General features: G+C 34.0%; 1 protein-coding gene and 1 long non-coding RNA gene across 6 annotated transcripts in view; one reads left to right on the top strand and one right to left on the bottom strand.

Annotated features, from left to right (window-relative positions):
• Positions 1-816: 816 nt before the first annotated feature.
• Positions 817-24,314, bottom strand: part of LOC126854297 (titin-like) — a 78,750-nt gene continuing 55,252 nt past the window's right edge. Inside the window, 25 exon segments of the mRNA XM_050600881.1 lie at positions 817-1,919; positions 2,067-2,372; positions 2,464-2,661; positions 2,753-2,857; positions 3,172-3,322; positions 3,401-3,555; positions 3,647-3,949; positions 4,039-4,484; positions 4,565-4,834; positions 4,923-5,064; positions 5,181-5,471; positions 5,633-5,793; positions 5,927-7,148; positions 7,581-7,869; positions 8,007-8,322; positions 8,562-8,925; positions 9,064-9,216; positions 9,693-9,809; positions 9,902-9,946; positions 10,896-17,379; positions 17,450-17,472; positions 17,729-18,149; positions 19,116-19,341; positions 21,272-21,593; positions 22,317-24,116. Of these exon segments, the coding sequence (XP_050456838.1) occupies positions 1,717-1,919; positions 2,067-2,372; positions 2,464-2,661; positions 2,753-2,857; positions 3,172-3,322; positions 3,401-3,555; positions 3,647-3,949; positions 4,039-4,484; positions 4,565-4,834; positions 4,923-5,064; positions 5,181-5,471; positions 5,633-5,793; positions 5,927-7,148; positions 7,581-7,869; positions 8,007-8,322; positions 8,562-8,925; positions 9,064-9,216; positions 9,693-9,809; positions 9,902-9,946; positions 10,896-17,379; positions 17,450-17,472; positions 17,729-18,149; positions 19,116-19,341; positions 21,272-21,593; positions 22,317-24,116 (14,513 nt within the window). The 3' untranslated portion in view covers positions 817-1,716.
• On the top strand, positions 18,534-23,488 carry LOC126854304 (uncharacterized). Of its 5 annotated transcripts, XR_007688090.1 has the most exons (9): positions 18,534-18,769; positions 19,019-19,234; positions 19,719-19,961; positions 20,205-20,447; positions 20,691-20,711; positions 21,192-21,407; positions 21,888-22,130; positions 22,611-22,853; positions 23,340-23,488. It is a non-coding gene; the product is annotated as an uncharacterized LOC126854304 (long non-coding RNA). The 5 variants fall into 5 exon arrangements; XR_007688091.1 differs by lacking the exon at positions 20,205-20,447; XR_007688094.1 differs by lacking the exons at positions 19,719-19,961; positions 20,205-20,447; positions 20,691-20,711 and having other exon boundaries at positions 21,165-21,407.

Genomic DNA, 24,314 nt, shown 5'->3' on the forward strand with positions numbered 1-24,314 from the left:
ATTCATATTAGTCAGTGGAACTACAAGGCCAGATTCATCTTTCTGTACTATACACGGGTAAAATGGCTGGTGCATGTCCATGCTAAATCCATAATTGTGGATCAAAAATGCGGAGAAATATTATGGATTTATTAATGTTTTATCAACTGCGCTTGATATTTTGTCATTCTGATATATACTACAAACTGATAATAAAAGTTTATCATTGAAGTTGTTACTGAAGTATTTTTATGTATATATGCGCATGTAAAATGAAATAAATTTTCTTAATTTTTTTCCTAATTTTTAAATATGTGTAAAAGATATATTCATACAATAAATGCTTTCACTTTTTTCTTATTGTTGGAACAAAAGTATCAAGCACTTTAAGCAATATTAAATTATGCTTTTAATTTTTATATAGCTTTTTATTATTAATTTTTTATTAATTATATTATTTATTTAATTTTTTAATTTATAAATTTAATTTAATGTATAATGTGTACCGACGCATATTTAAAAGCTGTTATAGATAAATTTATATAGAAGCATAATTAATATTATTATATTTTCCTATAGTTTAACGCGTGCTCTATCGTTTATTTTTAAGGAATTTTAATTGTTAACAGTGTTAATTAATTCTTTTACATTCATTATGCGTATGACATTTGTAAAAACCTGACAGTAGTATATCTATCATCGAACGATTATATAAACATAAAAAAATTAATTAATCATTAAAATTCTTTAATAATATTCATCAATCAGTGTTTTCGTATGTAAATTTGTAATTAATTTTTATGCTTATACTAGAAAGTGTAGAAAAATTTTAAGAAATTTTGAGCCATAATTCATGATAATTTAATCGATAAATAAAATATTTTACAACATAAAATAACGTGAAGTATACGACACGTAGTTGGTTATTTGCAAAGATATTATTGGCACCTATATTTTACGTCTCATATTACCAAGTACGCGTGGTATTTCTTCATTTCATTAATCTTGATGTATCGATCATATTTTTACAATATTATCAGAATTAAGTACATAATGATAATAGTAACAGGAAACAGTAAATATATGCTTGAAGGATAAATACTAAGGTTACCATCGCAAATTGTGACTTTGTCTTATACAAGTAGAAACGAACATTACGTAAGTCACATAATTATTATAAGTACATCATTAAGTGTAGAATGCCAAGTTTTTGAGAATTCTAAATATGGAGATATAATGCTTTGTTGTTTGTCTCGCTAGTCGTGGATAAAACTTTAATAATGCTAAATCAATGGATCTTTGCTAATCTATAAAATATAAATTTTCTGAAACTAATACACGAGCATAAAATGTTGAAACTTTATTAAAGCAATGAAATGCATTAAAATAAAAAGCAAATGGCTCGTGTATACATTTAATATTTAATACATTTCCTGAGTGTTCTGATAGATATTAAACAAAAGATTATTTCATCCTGACTAGATTAGCACTCTATAAGCATTCGTCCAGTCTCTGTATGAATCTTAATTTCTAATTGGTATACACAATTGATTTTATAGAGGAATTAATCAATGGCATTGTCGTGCGCTGACAGACATACATGCATAGATGGATTCATTATTATAACTTTCTAGCAAAGAAAAGAAAAAAATTGAATATGCGGAAAAGATCAATTATATCTGTTACAACAGTACGGCTATGAGATATAAATGTTCAGAATTATATATATACAAATGCTTATTCGAACAGCTGTTTAGCATAATGCCAGATGCGAAAGAAGTACTCGTCTTTCCTAAGTAATCTCGCTCTCGCGTATGAATGTATATCAGCGTCCATATTATGTTCCCGTAACCACGAACTCGTGTTTTCTGTGCTGAAGCTGATCGATGCAGTCTCGCCCTTGTCCATAGCTTCAGCGATCGGTTCTACGAATGATAGTTCTGTCGAAAGAATAGATTTACAATTAATTGAATTTGTACAATGCAATAATAAAAGAACAGATATTTTTAAAATAAAGATCGGTTATGCGACAAAATAACAAAAGCGAAAAATAATAAGAAATAAAAGATATAGTAGAGAGATTATACCTGAGGTCGGCACGATCTTAAATGGTTCTTCCGATTCCAGATGATCACTGAATCCGATCTCGTTTCGTGCGAAAATTCTCACGAGGTATTCGTGATTCTCTTGTAGGTCGCGAATGTTCAATTTCTGAATGTCTGCGCTCACTCTGCCTACTTCCATCCACATAGTCTTCTTCGCGTCTCTAATAGCGATTTTATAACTTTCCAAAGGTGCACCGCCGTCTGACTCGGGCCTACCCCATTCGATTACCATTGTGTTCGCCGCGATTTGCCTCATCTCTAACGGAGCGGTAGGCGGTGAAGGAACGTCTACAAAATAATTTAAAACAAATTAATAAATAGATCGTTCAATTATTTACTACATAGTAATAATTTGATGATAGCATAAACTGATGCTCACTGGCATGAGTTTTCAATGTGATCGGCTCGGAATTGGTCGGTGTGCTAAGTCCTACGCTATTTTCAGCAAAGATTCTAAAGAGAAATTCGCTCTCTTTCAAATTTTCTATGCAGTATTGATTCGTTGTAGCGTCCAAAGTGACAACCTTTGTCCATCGGGCACCTTTTCCGATTAATGGTCTTTTCTCAATTATGTAACCTGCAACAATATAAAATATTTAGCAATATTAAAATAATATTGAAACAAAAAATATCTTATAAGGTTTGTGTTATTTCACATGTCAATTCACCTGTCAATTCTGATCCTCCTGTGGTAGCCGGTGATGACCAACTGAGAGTTACGCTTTTGCTCGTAACATTGGTCGCTCGGACATTTAGAGGGCATGAAGGTGGTGCTAAAAAGAATTAAATAGAAAAAAATAAAATATGTTTATTGCGTAATATATGTTTTATCTATATAAAACATATTTTATTTACAATTATAGCAAAAAGAAGCGCAAAAAGAGCGGGATATAAACAACTTACTCTTAACGACGACCATTTTCGTAGACGGGAATATGCCTAATAGAGCATATATGCTGTTTTCTGTGAGCTTTACTATTTCTGAGCAAAGGCGAAAGCGTTACTAATTAAGCGACATCTCGAAAGTTAATCGATTAAGAGAGGAAATAAGCAAAAAAGATATTTAAAGAATAGCTAATCAACTTACTCGGTTGTTTGCCAGCCGTAATCGCTTCTTCTACTATGTACGGAGGACCGACACCGACGCTGTTTTTAGCTGTTATTCGGAAATTGTACGATGTATCCGTTTTCAAATCAGATATAATAACATTTGTGACATCCCCTTTTGTGCTTGCAATCTGAAAAAGTATATAGAGATATATATATAATCTTGGTTTTGGTATCTGTGATGTGGTGAAAATGAATACAATACTAACCCTTCGCCAAGCTTTCTTTGATGTCTCTTTTATTTCAACTATGTAATCTGTAATAGGCGTACCGCCGTCGTTCTCTGGAGGTTCCCATTTTATTGTGAACGACGTTTTCGTCATTCCAGAAACTTCGAACGGTCCTCTTGGCGGGCCCGGTGGTTCTATCAAAAATAAAGATTCAATTATTTTTTTTTAATTAAATTTTTATAGCGTTCTTTTCTATCTAACATAATCATTATAATCTTTTTTTACCGAATGAAGTCCTTGTCCTAATTGGTTCGGATTCTAAAGGCTCTGAAGCTCCAACTGCATTTCTAGCGACTATTCTAAATAGATAGTCGACGTCTTGCTGCAACTTCTGCGCGCAGAAATTTTCGACTTCTTTGTCGACATCACCTACTTTTGTCCAAACTTTTTTACTCGCTTCGCATTTCTCAATGGTGTAGCTTTCTAGTTCTACGCCACCATCATCGATCGGTGGTCGCCATTCTATGGTAATACGATCTTGTCTAATTTCCTTTGCGACAACTGGTCCCTGAGGTTTGCTCGGTTTGTCTACAATGTATATTATCAAATACATTATTTTTATTTTCTAAAACATTTATTATCAATTAATATGCAAAGTTATTAAAAGAAAAATCAACCTATAACACGGAGATGAAATTCGGTGGTTGAGCTACCGGCTTCGTTTGTCGCTTCCGCTGTGTAAACAGCCGTATCATCTCTGACCAGCGAAGGAATCATGATAATGGATTTTTCTTCATCAGTCTCAATGGAAATGCGTTTATCAGTTATTTTTTTATTGTTTATTGTCCACGCCACTTTCGGTTTTGGGAAACCGTTGAAGTGTATTTCGACTTTCCATTTGTCACCCACCGTTAGTCTCTGATTCATCAAGTTTTCATCACAAATAATTCTCGGAGATTCTTGAATCTTTAATTGACACGATGTTTCCGCTATTCCTGCATCATTTTGTGCTTTAACCGTAAATGTGGCCGACGATGTCTCTGTAGTTCTTTGAATCGTATACTTGGCCATGCGGTTTTCATATGTGATGTCACTGTCTTCAAAAGGTTTACCGTCTTTCAACCTAAAAGATGATTTCCAAAACGATGTGTTTGAGAATATATTATTTGGTAAATCTAGCTTAAGTAAGAAGAAAGGATATACCATGTAATATGTGGTGTTGGTATACCACCGATTACGCAAGAAAGCGTAACAGTCTCTCCTAATCCGATTACGATGCTTTTAAGCGCTTCCAGGATGGTTGGCGGTTCAGATGCCGATAACTTGGAAATTTTTAGATATGGCATATTTGGCGATGGCTCACCCGATCCGGCTTCGTTGACTGCTGTCACACGGAAGGTATATTCCTTATCTGTGGTCAAGTTTGTCAACTTGTACGTAGTTTCACTTATTATCTCGTTGATTCTGCTCCATCTGAGAAATCATATAATTTTTTACATATTCAAATTGTAAAAAATTAAATAAACATTTATATTAATAATTTATTAAATTCATAAATTACTTAGATTCCGTCCTTTCGCGATATTCTAAAACGTATTCCAAAATTGGAGAATATCCGTCTGAATCTGGTTTCTTCCAGTGAAGAGTAACACTGTTGTCGGTTATTTCAAGAGGTTCTGGAATTCCTGGTGCTCCAGGTACCTCTGTAATAGACATATTATTTAAATGCTCACTTTTTTTCTTATTATTTCTTATTTCGCGTCTTTTTCTGGAAATTATTTGGGTATTTAATATGATGGATAAGAACATAAATACTTACGCACGACAATGATGTTGATTTCTATACCATCTTCCCCATGAGGATTAGTTAATTTTAGATTATAATCACCGAAATCTTTCTCTTGTACATCTCTAATTGTCAAGACGGCTGAACATTCATCGATAGATGTGACAATCCGTTTGGATTTTTTAAGAACGCGGCCATTGACGGTCCACTCGTCAGTCGGAGTTGGCGTAGCCGTGAATTTCACGACAACATCAATATTATCACCTTTCATCGTTTTGTATCTTCTAGGCGTATCAGGATTAATTTTTGGCGATGTTTCAATAACTGAAACACAATTAACAGATATACATTACGTCGAACCTCTTTTTTTTAATTTATTGTATAAAAGAAAACATAGAAATATTAATATAGCTAATACGATTTCAATGTAAATGATAGATAAGCTGTTTATACGACACAAGAAAGAAGATGCAATGAAAACTTACTTTCAATTTTTAATCTGGATGATGTTTTCACATTTGCAACTATGGCAGTATATTCAGCGATATCTTCAGTCGTACATTTTTTAATGATAAGTTTCTTAATATTTCCTTCATCAATAATGTGATATTTTGGAGATTGTGCGCAATCGATTATTTCTCCTTTCCTATAAATTTCATATAACACATATAGCAGCTATATATTTGTTTCAATCACCAAATTATCAATAAAATTTGTATATATGTGTGTAAGAATCTTTATTATATTTTTATATTTTTATATTTGAAAAATCGACTTACTTTAACCATGTTACTGATACATCGGCACGCGACAATTCAATGAGGAAAGTTGCATCAGTGTTGAGAGGCACTAGAGTAACATCCGGTAATTTTTTAATAAAATCTATTTCGGGCTCTTCAACCGTCAATCTAGCTGACGAAGTTTGATCGCCAACTTGACAAGAATAGATTCCCGCATCTTCCATTTCTGTGTCGTAAATTTTCAGTTTTTGTCTTTTGCCATCGATCGACAATCGCACGTGCTCGGAGAATTGCAACTCTTGGTCGTCTTTGAACCAGCGTACTAAAGCGTCACCTTTTGTCAATTCTATGTCAAAGGTCGCTTTCTCTCCTCTGGCTATAGTAATATCCTGCATTTTGGTAATAATCTCCGGTGGCAATTCAACAACCGTAACTTCTGCCGTACATTCTTGATCCGGAAGAGCACATGTATATTCCCCTTCGTCATGAACTGATGTGCTCCTAATGAGAAGCTTTCTCACGGTACCGTCTTTCACAAATTCTAATTTTCCCTTGCTCGGTGTTAATAATTCGCCGTCTTTTCGCCATGTAACATCGGCCGTTTGAGACGTGATCTCAACTTCCAAAATTGCCACGTCGCGTTCTTTTACTTCAAAGTCTTGCAGTTTTTTGATAAATTCTGGTTTGGTGGCTCGAACGATAACATTGCTAGACGTCACCTGATTCTTAACCGTACATTTGTACGTGCCTGCGTCGGAAAGACCACTCTTTTTAATAAGTAGCCTATGTACGCGTCCTTCTTGAATCACCTCGCGATGATCCATTCCGCTGATCTCTTTATCATTGTGCCACCACACCGTGGAAACGGTGTGCGACGTCTCGCAACTCAATTCCAGAGTTTTGTATTCGTCAACTGTAATTTCGTTTTGCAATTTTCTCGTGAAAAAGACTTTAGCAACGTCTACCGTAACTTTTGCACCATGTGAAGCTTTTCCTACAGGATTACTGGCAACACATTTATAATCTCCAGTATCAATTTCGGAGTCCGCGTTTCTAATTTCCAGTAAGATGTTTTCACCGTCGTAATTTTCTATGATATTGGGCGATTTGTCGAGCGGTTTGTTGTTTCTGAGCCAAATAACTTCCGGGATAGGATTTCCAGTTACTTTGGCGATTAACTTAAAGGTACCTTTTTCAGGAACAACTATCTCTTGGAAACGTTCAGTGAATAAAGGAGGTTCTGGAGCGCCACTCGGTACTTCTATATTTTGTAAAAAAATGTAATATTATTTATATTACTTTATTGTTCTATAAAATATATTATGTAAATAGAATAGATGTAAATTATTCGACAGTTGATATCATAGCAACAACAAATACATATCATACCATTAATAAACAAAACACGTTTATCGTTCGTACATTGCTGAAAGCTAATAGTGACTTGCGACTTGGAGTTAACTGAAAGCATATTAGTAAAAAAGCATTTTGTAATATTATATTTGACAATCGATATGTTTTATTAATTGAAACAGTAATGCGCTCAAGCCGTTTTTTTTTTTTAATTTATATATTATTCAATTAGCTAATGTGATGGAAAAGATATTAGTTATCAATTAATGCAAGAAAGCAAATTAAGAAAAGCAATTATATTTAATGCAATTAAAGAGATGTTTAGTGTTGTTGTTCTTACTCTCAACAGTCAATATTGCTCTAGTCTCGGCTTTGCCCACATCATTGATAGCTATCACCGAATATTCTCCACTATCTACTATTTGAGGCTGAATCAAATTCAACGTATTGACGTGTCCATCCTGTTTTGGTTGCATGTCCTTTATCGGTTTCCCGTCTTTATACCATGTTATTTTTGGTGATGGATTACCAACTATTTGAGTTGATAAAATAACAGTCTCGCCTTCTTTGACAATGTAGGATTGCAACGGCTCTAAAATTTCGGGAGGCTCGTTCTTTCCAGTTTTTACCTATTTCGCAAAAAAATGCGTTAATATTACATATTATGTATATAGAATTTGTATATATATATATATATATATATATATATATATATATATATATAGAACAATATTTATAAATATAGCTTTGTATATTGTCAACCAACTTTTACGGGAATATCGATAGTGGCTTCGCCTTCTCTATTCTTAGCGACAATCTTATATCTTCCTTCTTGCCTCTTTTGAATTTTGGTAATTTTTACGATACTGCAATACATGTGCATATCGCTTTCAGTTGCGACCACGATGTTTTGCTGGTTAACCATCTGAGCATCTTTATAGTACCACATTATTTCTGGCTCCGGTACGGCGACTAATCGGCATTCCAGTATCACATCATCACCTTCGTTCACATACTTTGCTTTTGGTTTTCGAGAAAATGTAGGTGGTATACCTTCCAATATATCCGCAAGAGACGATTCTCTAAAAGAACATTGTTACATTAATAATTATTAAGAACAATAATATATGTATAAACTATTATATGTGAAAATTGAATGAAAATTTATAATAAATTTTTATACAATTTAATTAGCTTTTTGTTTATTTTATAATTTGCAATATAATATCAAAATAAGTTTTCCCATTAATTGTATACTAAAAAGGTAATCAATAATATTTATCAGAGTAATTTTTTCGAGAGAAGTTTAAGAAGTGCATACCTTGAAAGACTTTTCCTTGACAAACCAGTAATATCAGATCCGTGATCTGACAGAGGAGCCTCGACAATAAGTTCAGTAGTGCTGGATGCAAATCCTGCAGCGTTTTTTGCAACGCATGTAAAAGTACCGGCATCTTCAGGAAATACTTCTCTGATTATCAAGGTAGCAACATTATCTTCATCATAATACATTTGAAAATCAATAGATGGTTTGATAATAGCTGTCTGACGAAACCAAGTTATTTGTGGTCTTGGTATGCCTTCTACTTGGCATTCAAATTGAACAGTGTAACCATCTAGCGTATGGATTGGTTGCAATTTTTCGATAAACTTTGGTGCTGAAGCTTTTTCTCCTGGAGCTGGTTCTGAAAAAATATAATGTTTGATGTTAATATTTTAAAGCCTTGCATTTTTCATAAATCTCATAGGTGCATATAATAAAAATAGTTTGATCGATAAACTTCATCGCTGTTTTTCAATCAGTTTTGCAAATAAATACTTACTTTCAAAGATTGGCAATCTATCAATCTTTTCGTGCAATTTTCGTTGCAAGTAAACAGTATAATGCACCTCGTCCAATAAATATTGCGCCGGTACCCAACCCTTCTCTTCAGTTAAATGTTTCTTTACAAACCACCAATCTTGATTGGTATGATCTATAAAAAGCAAATATCAAATAAAATTTTAAGAAATAAACATATATATATACAAGGTGTCTGATAATAATCGCTCCACCCATAATGTGCAAGTAGAGCGGATTAAACCAAGCAGGAAAGTCTTTTACCATTTTTTTTGTATAACACTTAATAAAAGAATTATTATTGAGTAAAGTTGGTCAAATATCGCCGATCTTTAGCTGGACGCATGTCGGTGAGCCGCGCTGTGACAGTGAACGCTCACGCACACTACCAAGTACGCGGTTCATCGATGTGTGTCTGGTTAAAGATCAGCGATGATTGACCAGACTTTACTTAATAATAATTCATTACGGGTGGAGCGATTATTATCAGACTCTCTGTATATATATATATATATATATATATATATATATATATATATATATATATATATAATAATTACAATTATAATGATCGCAATATTAAATATTAAAAAAAATTAGAATTAAAATTACCGATAATATAAACTTTTTCTCCTTCGACTAAATTTATAGCTTCCTCCGTTTCAGCCACATAAGAACAAATTGAGAACATTGTATCACCGTCACGGACAACATATTCGACTTCGTCAGCTAAAAACCATTATTAAAAGTAAAACAATAAAGTTACAAACTTTTTAAAATATTTTATCAAATATAAAAAGAAGCATATATATGTAACGAACCTTCTTCGATTTCTTCTTCTTTAGTAATACTGAGAGAAGCTTCTTCTGTAATATTATATTATAGATATTAAATAAATATCGATATATAATGCGATTGCTTACTACAATCAAAGCATAACAAGAAAGACTTTTTAAGCGAATAAGCAAAATTCATTTACCCAGTCTGTGCTATTTTATTTTACATCTATATCTTCTATACTAATTATTTAAATAGTTATAAATTTCGTAGATTATATTACAAAATAAAATATAGCTGCCGATATGCTTTTCATACGCGGCGGATTAGTGAGAGACTTAAGGACAAAAGAAAATTTTTTTCTAAAACGAAGTGAATTACAGAATTGGGCTAAGGAGAAGACAGTCATGGGAACCAAGCACGGGAATAGACTATATATATTCATGAATATATATATATATATATATATATATATATATATATATATATATATGTATATATATATACACAGTGTCCGATTGCACCCGTCGTATATAGGTAGAGAAGATAAAACTGAGAAGAAAAGTCCTATCATTTTTTCCTATAACGCTTAATAAAAGAGTTGAGTAAAGTCTGGTCTATCATTGCCGATTTTTAGCCGGGTGCACATCGGTGAGTCGCGCGCCTGGTAGTGTGCGAGAGCGCTCAGTTGTTACAGGGCACACCACTCCAGACGCGCGGCTCACTGACGTGTGTCCGGTTAAAGATCGGTGCTAATTGGCCAGATTCCTCTCAATAATAACTCTTTTATTAAGAGTTATAGAAAAAAATGATACAGGACTTTTCTTCTTAGTTTTGTCTGCTATACCTGCAAACGACGGGTGATGCGACCGACTCTGGACGCCTTGTATATTATTATATATATATTCATTGTCAAAAAGATTAAAATAATTAGAAAAGCATTTCATCGTTATTTTAGCTGAAAGTATATTGCATGTTAATTTAATTTTATTCGCTAATGCATAAATGCTTGCAAAATACACAAATGCATCATCGAACCTTCTTCGTACGTAGAAACACGTCTCTTGCTCTTCAATTTCAGCGCCAAAGATTCAACATCTGTTTCCTCATATGAATATTTCCTATCACGTTTTAACTCTACTTTGACATCATTTTCTTCAATTTCTTCTACAGTATACGGAGTTTTTTGTTTCTTTTTCTTTCGTTTCAAGGGTATACTCATTTCGTCAATGTCAAGCTCTTCAACGCTATATCTTTCTTTACCTTCTTCTTCTGATTCAATGATCTCTTCAATAACTGGTCCAGAATCATCTTCAACTTCTTGAATAATTTTTATTGTTTCTTCTCCAGTTTCTTCGGAATATGTAAGCGGACGTCTCTTTGGCTTTAGACGAACTTTACCGGACATAGAAATATCTTCTTCTTCGTATGTATTTAATGATATTTTAAACTCCTGTTCCACATCTTCTTTTGTTTTTGTAGAACGTGGTCTAAACGTCACATTTTCAACTTCGGTAACTTCCTTGATATCCGGTCTAGGTTTTTTCTTTGGTCGTAATTTACGTAAAGTAACATCTTCATAAATTTCTTCAATTGGTTTTGGTGCTTTTTTTGGTGGTTTGCGTTTTAATGTAAATTCTTCAATTACTTCTTTAGGTTCTTCTATGTCCTCGAATTTTTGTACAGTTAATTCCTTCACAACAACTTCTTCACTTGTTGGTATTGGTTTCTTTTTCTTTAATAATATATCCGTAAATGTGTCTGTAATTTCTTTTTGTTTTTGCTTTTCCTCTATGGGCTTGGCAATAGTCACTTCTGATATTTCTTCCGGTTCGGTAATTGTTTTTCTTGGCTTTGATTTAAAAGTAACTTCTTCGACGATGTCCTCCTTTTTCTTTTCTATAACAGATTTTTTAATTGTAACTTCGTCCGCGACTTCTTCTTTGATAAATTCCTTTTTCGGTTTCTTTATTGTTACTTTCTCAGAAATTTCTTCCGGTTCTTCTTCCTGCGGAACAGGTTTCTTTATAGTTATTTCGGCAGCGGTTTCTTCTGTAACAGGTTTTTTCTTTGGTTTCTTTTTTAATGTAACTTCTTCTGTAGTTTCTTCTATTTCTTCTTTTTTCTCTTCAACAATTGGTTTTTTAATTGTCACTTCAGCCGCAGCTTCCTCTTTGATAGGTTTCTTTTTAGGTTTCTTTATTGCCACTTTTTCTGAAATTTCTTCCGGTACGTGTTCTTCTTCCTTCGGAACGGGTTTCTTTACCGTTATTTCGGCAGCAGTTTCCTCCGTGACTGGTTTTTCCTTTGGTTTCTTTTTTAATATGACTTCTTCTGTAATTTCTTCTATCTTTTCTTGTCCCTCCTCCACGACTGGTTTTTTAATCGTCACTTCAGCCGCAGCTTCCTCTTTGATAGGTTTCTTTTTAGGTTTCTTTATTGCCACTTTTTCTGAAATTTCTTCCGGTACGTGTTCTTCTTTCTTCGGAACGGGTTTCTTTACCGTTATTTCGGCAGCAGTTTCCTCCGTGACTGGTTTTTCCTTTGGTTTCTTTTTTAATGTGACTTCTTCTGTAATTTCTTCTATCTCTTCTTTTCCCTCCTCCACGACTGGTTTTTTAATCGTCACTTCAGCCGCAGCTTCCTCTTTGATAGGTTTCTTTTTAGGTTTCTTTATTGCCACTTTTTCTGAAATTTCTTCCGGTACGTGTTCTTCTTTCTTCGGAACGGGTTTCTTTACCGTTATTTCGGCAGCAGTTTCCTCCGTGACTGGTTTTTCCTTTGGTTTCTTTTTTAATGTGACTTCTTCTGTGATTTCTTCTACTTCTTCTTTTTTATCTTCAAGAACTGGTTTTTTAATTGTCACTTCAGCCGCAGTTTCTTCTTTGGTAGGTTCTTTTTTAGGTTTCTTTATTGCCACTTTTTCTGAAATTTCTTCCGGTACATGTTCTTCTTCCTTCGGAACGGGTTTCTTTACCGTTATTTCGGCAGCAGTTTCCTCCGTGACTGGTTTTTCCTTTGGTTTCTTTTTTAATGTGACTTCTTCTGTAATTTCTTCTATCTCTTCTTTTCCCTCCTCAACGACTGGTTTTTTAATCGTCACTTCAGCCGCAGCTTCCTCTTTGATAGGTTTCTTTTTAGGTTTCTTTATTGCCACTTTTTCTGAAATTTCTTCCGGTACGTGTTCTTCTTCCTTCGGAACGGGTTTCTTTACCGTTATTTCGGCAGCAGTTTCCTCCGTGACTGGTTTTTCCTTTGGTTTCTCTTTTAATGTGACTTCTTCTGTAATTTCTTCTATCTCTTCTTTTCCCTCCTCAACGACTGGTTTTTTAATCGTCACTTCAGCCGCAGCTTCCTCTTTGATAGGTTTCTTTTTAGGTTTCTTTATTGCCACTTTTTCTGAAATTTCTTCCGGTACGTGTTCTTCTTCCTTCGGAACGGGTTTCTTTACCGTTATTTCGGCAGCAGTTTCCTCCGTGACTGGTTTTTCCTTTGGTTTCTCTTTTAATGTGACTTCTTCTGTAATTTCTTCTATCTCTTCTTTTCCCTCCTCAACGACTGATTTTTTAATCGTCACTTCAGCCGCAGCTTCCTCTTTGATAGGTTTCTTTTTAGGTTTCTTTATTGCCACTTTTTCTGAAATTTCTTCCGGTACGTGTTCTTCTTCCTTCGGAACGGGTTTCTTTACTGTTATTTCGGCAGCAGTTTCCTCCGTGACTGGTTTTTCCTTTGGTTTCTTTTTTAATGTGACTTCTTCTGTGATTTCTTCTACTTCTTCTTTTTTATCTTCAAGAACTGGTTTTTTAATTGTCACTTCAGCCGCAGTTTCTTCTTTGGTAGGTTCTTTTTTAGGTTTCTTTATTGCCACTTTTTCAGAAACTTCTTCCGGTACTTGTTCTTCTTTTTTCGGAACGGGTTTCTTTACAGTTCTTTCAGCAATAGTTTCCTCTGTGACTGGTTTTTTCTTCGATTTCTTTTTTAATGTGACTTCCTCTATAATTTCTTCTTTTCTCTCTTCAACAACTGGTTTTTTAATCGTTACTTCATCTGTAATTTCTTCTTTTACAGGTTCTTTTTCCAATTTCTTTATCGCCACATTTTCAGAAATTTCTTTCGGTATTTGTTCTTCTTCCTTTGCAACGGGTTTTTTTATACTTATTTCAGCAGCAGTTTCCTCGGTGATTGGTTTTTCCTTTTGTTTCCTTTTTAATGTGACATCCTCTATGATTTCTTCTATTTCTTCTTTTTTCTCCTCAACGACTGGTTTTTTAATCGTTACTTCATCCTCAGTTTCTTCTTTGGTAGGCATCTTTTTAACTTTTTGCTTTATTGCCATTTTCTCAGAAACTTCTTCTGGTATTTGCTCTTCTTCTTTTGGAATAGGTTTCTTCACAGTAATTTTTTCAGCAGTTTCTTCTTTAATTGTTTTTTGCTTTGGTTTCTTTTTCAATGTAACTTCTTCAGTATCGTTTTTGGGTGTTGTTGGTATAGTATCTTTTTCCTTGGTTGGATATTCTTCTGTATCCTCTTTTTTAGGTTTATCTTTTTTCCAACCTTTCAGAGTTATTGTTTCAGGTTCATCTTCCGGTTTCTCTGAAGTTGGTATTCGGAATTTAACTTTGGGTTCTTCTTCGTGTTCTTGGGGCTTTGGCATTCCCTTTACTAACGGAATTTGTTCAATATCTTGCTCAGGTTCTTTTTTCTTAGGTCGTTCATATGGTTTTGAAATAGGTTCAGGTTCTGTTTTTTTTGTTATTTCGATATCTTCAGGTATATATTTTTCAATTTCTGGTTTATCAAATTCTAGTGGTTTGAATTCATCATAAGAGAGCGTTTCTTTAGGTTTTTCTTCTTTTTTCTGGTGCATATCTTCTACAGATTTTTTCTTTTTTGGTTTCTCTTTAGTTTCTATTAATTCTTCCGATTTCTTTTCTGGTGTTTTCTTTAGCTTAACTTCTTCCGGTATAATTTTAGGTTCTTGTTTTATTTCACCTTTTCCAACAATAAGTTTTTGCGGTTCTTCAGGCGTTTTTTCCGGCTTTTTAAGTGATCGTTCGTAAATAGATTTATCATCTATTTTTTCTAATGGCACTTTCTTCAATTCTTCAAATTCTTTATCTAATTTTTCTAATTCAGTTAATTCTTTCTCTGGCATTTTCAGTTTCTTATATTTTTTCTTTAAAACCTGTAACGCTTCTTCTGCATTTCTAGACAAAATGCCATTTTGCACCATATTCTTTTCCATATATGTAATTTTTGGTATTTGTATTTCTGGCGGATAGTCACCAACAAATGTAATTCTGCTACGTAACATAATTTTAGGAAATGTTGGTTCGTTAATTTCTTTTTTCTTAACAACTGTTACTTTTTTCAATTTAATTGTACCAAACTGAACTGTTTCTTGTAGTGGTTCAATATATTTTAGTTTTGTAGGTTTAATTTCTTTTCTTTCAATTTTTTGCGGAATCAATTTTTGCATAGTCTCAGGTAATGTTTTCTTTTCTTTTTTCTTTTTTGCTGGTTCCCACTGAATTTTTTCAGGCATTGGTTCTAATACGGGCCTTTCATATTCGGGTTCTATCCAATCGCTTATATCATCTTTTTTGGCAGGCTTCTTTTTCTTTTTCTTGATAACTTTCTTTTCTTTTAATTCCTCGGTGATTTCAGATTCAACAGATTTTTCTTTTGCAATGGGGACAATTTCTTCTTCTGATTTCTTGACTTCTTTTATTTCTACGGGCTGCATTTTTACTTTTACTAATTTTTCTTCGGGTTGTTTCTCTTTTGGAATATCTTTAGATTCCATAGTTATCTCTGCCACTGTAGAATCTACTTTATCTATTCTTGTTTCTTCTTTCTTAGGTTTCATTAGTATTTTTTCCATTACTTTTTCCTTTTCTTTCTTGACTTCAACTGTAATAGATTTTGCTTTTTCCTTTTCAATTGTTTCACCATTTGGTATAGCTACAGTAACCTCAGTAATTTCGATACTTTCTACCGGTGCAATACTTGGTGTTGCTTTCTTCTCAGGGAATGTTTCTTCTGTGGCAAATTCTTCAGGGATCGTTTCTATCATCACTTCCGAAATGTCGATACTCTCCTGTAAAGCTACATTTTCTTTAGCTTTTTCTTGCTTAGGTTCCTTTAATTTGATTTCTTCTGTTATTTCATCCGGGTGTTCTTCTTTCATTTCCCTGGCTTTTTTCTTAACAAGGGGTGCCCTTTTTACGGGTACTTCTGTTAATTTTATATCTTCTTTTGTCTCTTTTATGGATATAGCTTGCTCTTCTTGCGGTTTTTTATTTTCATCAAGTTTACTAGTTGCAATTTCAGAAATAATTTCGGTAGTCTCTATTTCTTTATTTGCAATTATTATCTTTTTTGCTTCTTCCTTTATGGGTTTTTCTGAAATAAATTCTTCAACAATTTCTTCTTTGAATTGTTGCTCATTTACATATATTGGTTTAATCTTTTTAGGAGTTTTCTGTACTGTAACTTCTTTTATCTCAATTTGTGATTCCAAATCCTTAATTGGCACTGCTGTTTCTTCTGTCGGTTTTATCTTCTCGAAAAATTCCTCAGTGGTTGTGCTTGAAATTGTTTCAGTTACTTTGAGTTCTTCTTTCGTTACGATAATCGATTGTATTTGTTCTTCTTTTGGTTTCTCACTTATTATTTCTTTAGTATTTTCAGCTGTTATTTCTTCCTGAATAGGAATCGTGTTAGTTTCTTTTATTAAAATTTTCTTTAAAACATCTTTTTCTTCTTCATTTTTGCATATTACAGCTTCTTTTAGTTTAGCTTTATCTTCTGCGAGTTTGGAAATGGATGATTCAGTTAGAATTTGAGTTACTTCAATACTCTCTCTTGGAGATAATATAGTTTGAGCTTGTTCTTTTTTTGGTTTTTCTATAAGAATTTCTTCAACAATTTCTTCCGGCACATTATCATCATAAGTTTCCGCCTTTTTTCTTTTAACAATTTTTGTTGTTGGCATCTCAACTATTTCAATTTTTTCTTTTTCTATTATTTCAGTTTCCTCATCTGGTTCCTGCATAATTTTCTTAATATTTTGTTTGTAATCTTTGTCTGTTGTCAATTTTTTCTTTTTGATAATCTTTGTTGTAGGTGTTTTAGTTTCTATGATTTCTTCACCAATACTTACTTCTTGCTCTGGCATCTTAACAGCAGCTTTATGTACTTTTGGCTCTGTGAAAACAGTTTTCTGTTCATCTTCTAAAATAGGCTTAGCTTTTTGTTTCTTTGGTTTGTCCATGACGATATCCTCTACAGCTTCTTCAAGAACATCTTCAGTTCCAATCGCATGCTTCTTCTTTTTAACTATCTTTTTAATTGGTTTTTTATCGATGTCGGTTACATGCTCTTCTTTTTCTGGCACTTCTTTGATGTCTACGCTCATTATTTTCAACAATTCTTCGTCTTCTAGCAAAAGTCGAGCTTTTTGTTTATCTGCTGTTTCTGTCACTATTTCTTCTAGAATTTCCCACTTTGCTTCTTGTTGCTATAAAAGTATAGTAATATTATAACATATAATATTAACTATATTAAAATAAATACACTTTTTAGCGTACCTGATAAGGTTTTCCCGGAGTATCTGCAAAATAAAAAAAATATAAAATTTGACTAAACTTGTTCGAAAACACATAATTATATTATGACAAAAAATAATGTTACAGCATATATTACAATGTGTTAATGTATATTAACATAATAGATTATTAATAAATAATAGTTTTATTATCCTGTATTTTATGCAGCATAAATTTGTTCAAAAATTCTATATGACAAATATAAAATAATATCAAACTAGACGTAAAGATTAAAAATAATAATAACCATTAAAAGCTTACCTTTCAACATTATTTTATTATCTAAATGTTTAATCAAACTTTTATGTTTGAGTTTGTCGTGTATTTCCGGTGTAGTGTCTGCATGAAGATCAATTGTGGTTTCTACCGCCTGATGTTTCTCTACAGAATCCTCTGCAATCCTTGTCAAACACACAGGAGACTGTTCTATTTTTACAGTATCTTCTTCTGTCACTTGCTGTTTTTGAACTATACTTTTAAAAATTTTTTTTGATTTCTTCCCTTCTAATACTTCCTCGATTACTGTAACATGATTTCTTGCCTGTTCCTCTTCAATAGGTTCAGCAAATTCAAGCTGTGGAAAAGGCAACACTGTTTCTTCAACAATTTCCTCCAAAGGACCCTCCGTTATCATTGTTACAGGAGATTGTCCTTTTTCTTCCACAGTAACTTGTTCCGTTACCTGCTGTTTCTGTCCTTTACGTTTTATAATTTTTTTCTTTGTAACCTTCTTTGGTTCCTTACCCTCTACTACTTCCTCGGTTATTATAACTTGTTCTCTTATGTGTTCCTCCTCAATAGGTTTGATAATTTCAGGCTGTGGTAAAACTGTTTCTTCAACAATTTCCTCCATAGGACCCTCCGTTATCGTTGTTACAGGAGATTGTCCTTTTTCTTCCACTGTAACTTCTTCCGTTACTTGCTGTTTCTGTCCTTTACGTTTTATAATTTTTTTCTTTGTAACTCTTTTTGGTTTCTCTCCCTTTACTATTTCTTCGGTTACTGTAACTTGTTCTCTTATGTGTTCCTCCTCAATAGGTTTAGCAAATTCTTGCTGTGGAAAGGGCAACAATGTTTCTTCAACAATTTCCTCCAGAGGACCCTCCGTTATCGTTGTCACAGGAGATTGTCCTTTTTCTTCCACAGTAACTTCTTCCGTTACTTGCTGTTTCTGTCCTTTACGTTTTATAATTTTTTTCTTTGTAATTTTCTTTGGTTTTTTACCCTCTACTACTTCCTCGGTTACTATAACTTGTTCTCTTATCTCTTCTTCCTCACTAGGCTTGATAATTTCAGGCTGTGGTAAGGCAACAATGTTTCTTCAACAATTTCCTCCAGAGGACCCTCCGTTATGGTTGTCACAGGAGATTGTCCTTTTTCTTCCACAGTAACTTCTTCCGTTACTTGCTGTTTCTGTCCTTTACGTTTAATAATTTTTTTCTTTGTAACTTTCTTTGGTTTTTTACCCTCTATTACTTCCTCGGTTACTATAACTTGTTCTCTTATGTGTTCCTCCTCAATAGGTTTAGCAAATTTCATGCTGTGGAAGAGGTAACACTGTTTCTTCAACAATTTCCTCCATAGGACCCTCCGTTATCGTTGTTACAAGAGGTTGTCCTTTTTCTTCCACTGTAACTTCTTCCGTTACTTGCTGTTTCTGTCCTTTACGTTTTATAATTTTTTTCTTTGTAATTCTTTTTGGTTTCTCTCCCTTTACTATTTCTTCGGTTACTGTAACTTGTTCTCTTATGTGTTCCTCCTCAATAGGTTTAGCAAATTCTTGCTGTGGAAAGGGCAACAATGTTTCTTCAACAATTTCCTCCAGAGGACCCTCCGTTATCGTTGTCACAGGAGATTGTCCTTTTTCTTCCACAGTAACATCTTCCGTTACTTGCTGTTTCTGTCCTTTACGTTTAATAATTTTTTTCTTTGTAACTTTCTTTGGTTTTTTACCCTCTACTACTTCCTCGGTTACTATAACTTGTTCTCTTATGTGTTCCTCCTCAATAGGTTTAGCAAATTCATGCTGTGGAAGAGGTAACACTGTTTCTTCAACGATTTCCTCCATAGGACCCTCCGTTATCGTTGTTACAGGAGATTGTCCTTTTTCTTTCTCTGTAACTTCTTCCGTTACTTGCTGTTTCTGTCCTTTACGTTTTATAATTTCTTTCTTTGTAATTCTTTTGGTTTCTCTCCTTTACTATTTCCTCGGTTACTGTAACTTGTTCTCTTATGTGTTCCTCCTCAATAGGTTTAGCAAATTCTTGCTGTGGAAGAGGCAACAATGTTTCTTCAACAATTTCCTCCAGAGGACCCTCCGTTATCGTTGTCACAGGAGATTGTCCTTTTTCTTCCACAGTAACTTCTTCCGTTACTTGCTGTTTCTGTCCTTTACGTTTAATAATTTTTTTCTTTGTAACTTTCTTTGGTTTTTTACCCTCTACTACTTCCTCGGTTACTATAACTTGTTCTCTTATGTGTTCCTCCTCAATAGGTTTAGCAAATTCATGCTGTGGAAGAGGTAACACTGTTTCTTCAACGATTTCCTCCATAGGACCCTCCGTTATCGTTGTTACAGGAGATTGTCCTTTTTCTTTCTCTGTAACTTCTTCCGTTACTTGCTGTTTCTGTCCTTTACGTTTTATAATTTCTTTCTTTGTAATTCTTTTTGGTTTCTCTCCCTTTACTATTTCCTCGGTTACTGTAACTTGTTCTCTTATGTGTTCCTCCTCAATAGGTTTAGCAAATTCTTGCTGTGGAAGAGGCAACAATGTATCTTCAACAATTTCCTCCATAGGACCCTCCGTTATGGTTATCACAGGAGATTGTCCTTTTTCTTCCTCTGTAACTTCTTCCGTTATTTGCTGTTTCTGTCCTTTACGTTTTATAATTTTTTTCTTTGTAATTCTTTTTGGTTTCTCTCCCTTTACTATTTCTTCGGTTACTGTAACTTGTTCTCTTATGTGTTCCTCCTCAATAGGTTTAGCAAATTCTTGCTGTGGAAAGGGCAATAATGTTTCTTCAACAATTTCCTCCAGAGGACCCTCCGTTATCGTTGTCACAGGAGATTGTCCTTTTTCTTCCACTGTAACTTCTTCCGTTACTTGCTGTTTCTGTCCTTTACGTTTTATAATTTTTTTCTTTGTAATTTTCTTTGGTTTTTTACCTTCTACTACTTCCTCGGTTACTATAACTTGTTCTCTTATCTCTTCTTCCTCACTAGGCTTGATAATTTCAGGCTGTGGTAAAACAGTTTCTTCAACAATTTCCTCCAGAGGACCCTCCGTTATGGTTGTCACAGGAGATTGTCCTTTTTCTTCCACAGTAACTTCTTCCGTTACTTGCTGTTTCTGTCCTTTACGTTTAATAATTTTTTTCTTTGTAACTTTCTTTGGTTTTTTACCCTCTACTACTTCCTCGGTTACTATAACTTGTTCTCTTATCTCTTCTTCCTCACTAGGCTTGATAATTTCAGGCTGTGGTAAAACAGTTTCTTCAACAATTTCCTCCAGAGGACCCACCGTTATGGTTGTCACAGGAGATTGTCCTTTTTCTTCCACAGTAACTTCTTCCGTTACTTGCTGTTTCTGTCCTTTACGTTTAATAATTTTTTTCTTTGTAACTTTCTTTGGTTTTTTACCCTCTATTACTTCCTCGGTTACTATAACTTGTTCTCTTATGTGTTCCTCCTCAATAGGTTTAGCAAATTCATGCTGTGGAAGAGGTAACACTGTTTCTTCAACAATTTCCTCCATAGGACCCTCCGTTATCGTTGTTACAAGAGGTTGTCCTTTTTCTTCCACTGTAACTTCTTCCGTTACTTGCTGTTTCTGTCCTTTACGTTTTATAATTTTTTTCTTTGTAATTCTTTTTGGTTTCTCTCCCTTTACTATTTCTTCGGTTACTGTAACTTGTTCTCTTATGTGTTCCTCCTCAATAGGTTTAGCAAATTCTTGCTGTGGAAAGGGCAACAATGTTTCTTCAACAATTTCCTCCAGAGGACCCTCCGTTATCGTTGTCACAGGAGATTGTCCTTTTTCTTCCACAGTAACATCTTCCGTTACTTGCTGTTTCTGTCCTTTACGTTTAATAATTTTTTTCTTTGTAATTTTCTTTGGTTTTTTACCTTCTACTACTTCCTCGGTTACTATAACTTGTTCTCTTATCTCTTCTTCCTCACTAGGCTTGATAATTTCAGGCTGTGGTAAAACAGTTTCTTCAACAATTTCCTCCAGAGGACCCTCCGTTATGGTTGTCACAGGAGATTGTCCTTTTTCTTCCACTGTAACTTCTTCCGTTACTTGCTGTTTCTGTCCTTTACGTTTAATAATTTTTTTCTTTGTAACTTTCTTTGGTTTTTTACCCTCTACTACTTCCTCGGTTACTATAACTTGTTCTCTTATGTGTTCCTCCTCAATAGGTTTAGCAAATTCATGCTGTGGAAGAGGTAACACTGTTTCTTCAACGATTTCCTCCATAGGACCCTCCGTTATCGTTGTTACAGGAGATTGTCCTTTTTCTTTCTCTGTAACTTCTTCCGTTACTTGCTGTTTCTGTCCTTTACGTTTTATAATTTCTTTCTTTGTAATTCTTTTTGGTTTCTCTCCCTTTACTATTTCCTCGGTTACTGTAACTTGTTCTCTTATGTGTTCCTCCTCAATAGGTTTAGCAAATTCTTGCTGTGGAAAGGGCAATAATGTTTCTTCAACAATTTCCTCCAGAGGACCCTCCGTTATCGTTGTCACAGGAGATTGTCCTTTTTCTTCCACTGTAACTTCTTCCGTTACTTGCTGTTTCTGTCCTTTACGTTTTATAATTTTTTTCTTTGTAATTTTCTTTGGTTTTTTACCCTCTACTACTTCCTCGGTTACTATAACTTGTTCTCTTATCTCTTCTTCCTCACTAGGCTTGATAATTTCAGGCTGTGGTAAAACAGTTTCTTCAACAATTTCCTCCAGAGGACCCTCCGTTATGGTTGTCACAGGAGATTGTCCTTTTTCTTCCACTGTAACTTCTTCCGTTACTTGCTGTTTCTGTCCTTTACGTTTAATAATTTTTTTCTTTGTAACTTTCTTTGGTTTTTTACCCTCTACTACTTCCTCGGTTACTATAACTTGTTCTCTTATGTGTTCCTCCTCAATAGGTTTAGCAAATTCATGCTGTGGAAGAGGTAACACTGTTTCTTCAACGATTTCCTCCATAGGACCCTCCGTTATCGTTGTTACAGGAGATTGTCCTTTTTCTTTCTCTGTAACTTCTTCCGTTACTTGCTGTTTCTGTCCTTTACGTTTTATAATTTCTTTCTTTGTAATTCTTTTTGGTTTCTCTCCCTTTACTATTTCCTCGGTTACTGTAACTTGTTCTCTTATGTGTTCCTCCTCAATAGGTTTAGCAAATTCATGCTGTGGAAGAGGTAACACTGTTTCTTCAACGATTTCCTCCATAGGACCCACCGTTATCGTTGTTACAGGAGATTGTCCTTTTTCTTTCTCTGTAACTTCTTCCGTTACTTGCTGTTTCTGTCCTTTACGTTTTATAATTTCTTTCTTTGTAATTCTTTTTGGTTTCTCTCCCTTTACTATTTCCTCGGTTACTGTAACTTGTTCTCTTATGTGTTCCTCCTCAATAGGTTTAGCAAATTCTTGCTGTGGAAGAGGCAACAATGTATCTTCAACAATTTCCTCCATAGGACCCTCCGTTATGGTTATCACAGGAGATTGTCCTTTTTCTTCCTCTGTAACTTCTTCCGTTATTTGCTGTTTCTGTCCTTTACGTTTTATAATTTTTTTCTTTGTAATTCTTTTTGGTTTCTCTCCCTTTACTATTTCTTCGGTTACTGTAACTTGTTCTCTTATGTGTTCCTCCTCAATAGGTTTAGCAAATTCATGCTGTGGAAGTGGCAACACTGTTTCTTCAACAATTTCCTCCAGAGGACCCTCCATTATCGTTGTCACTGGAGATTGTCCTTTTTCTTCCACAGTAACTTCTTCCGTTACTTGCTGTTTCTGTCCTTTACGTTTTATAATTTTTTTCTTTGTAACTTTCTTTGGTTCCTTACCCTCTACTACTTCCTCGGTTACTGTAATTTGTTCTCTTATGTTTTCTTCAGTAAATTTGTCAAATTTATGTTGTGGAAAAGGCAATACCTTTTTCTCGACAATTTCCTGTGGAAGATTTTCTGTAATTTTCATTACAAGAATTTGTTCTGTTTCTTTCTCTTGGTCTTGTATTTTTGTGTCATGCTTCTTTATTGCCTGTGTTGATTCTATCTGCTTTTGTGATATTTCTTCTAATTCTTCAATTTTTGTTGGTTTTATTTCTTCTATTCCATTCATTTCCGTTACTTCTTCGATGTGCATAAATTGCTTTTTTGGTATTGATGGTATTTGCGATTTTATGTTTTCAAGTTCCTCTTCGATTACAACAACTTTTTCATCAGCCTTTGTTTTTGGTTTCTTTTTTCTAATTGTCGTTTTCTTTGTTTTTACTGCTGCGGTTTCATTGTCTTTACTACCACGTCTAAATTTAGTTGTGTATTCCTCAGTTATTTCAGTGTCGGAATCAATCGATGGTTGTTGTGTTAATTCGTGTTTTGTAATGTGTTGTGTATTTGTGATATGATGTTGTTGGGCTGTTGCTGCAGTGATTTCTGAAATGTATACAGAACAATTGTGGCATGATTAAGCTGTTGTGTATTTAGTGAATCCGTTTGCGTTATTTGCATCGCAAAGTTTGACTTTTACTCTGCGTATTAGTAATTTGAAATCAAACATTTGTAACTATTTAATATTATTCACCATTCGAATGTCGAGGATAGCTTACTTCGCTTTAAGCATAGTAGAATTAA

The sequence above is a fragment of the Cataglyphis hispanica genome, chromosome 13, assembly GCF_021464435.1.
Source record: "Cataglyphis hispanica isolate Lineage 1 chromosome 13, ULB_Chis1_1.0, whole genome shotgun sequence".
NCBI classification, from domain to species: Eukaryota; Metazoa; Arthropoda; class Insecta; order Hymenoptera; family Formicidae; genus Cataglyphis; species Cataglyphis hispanica.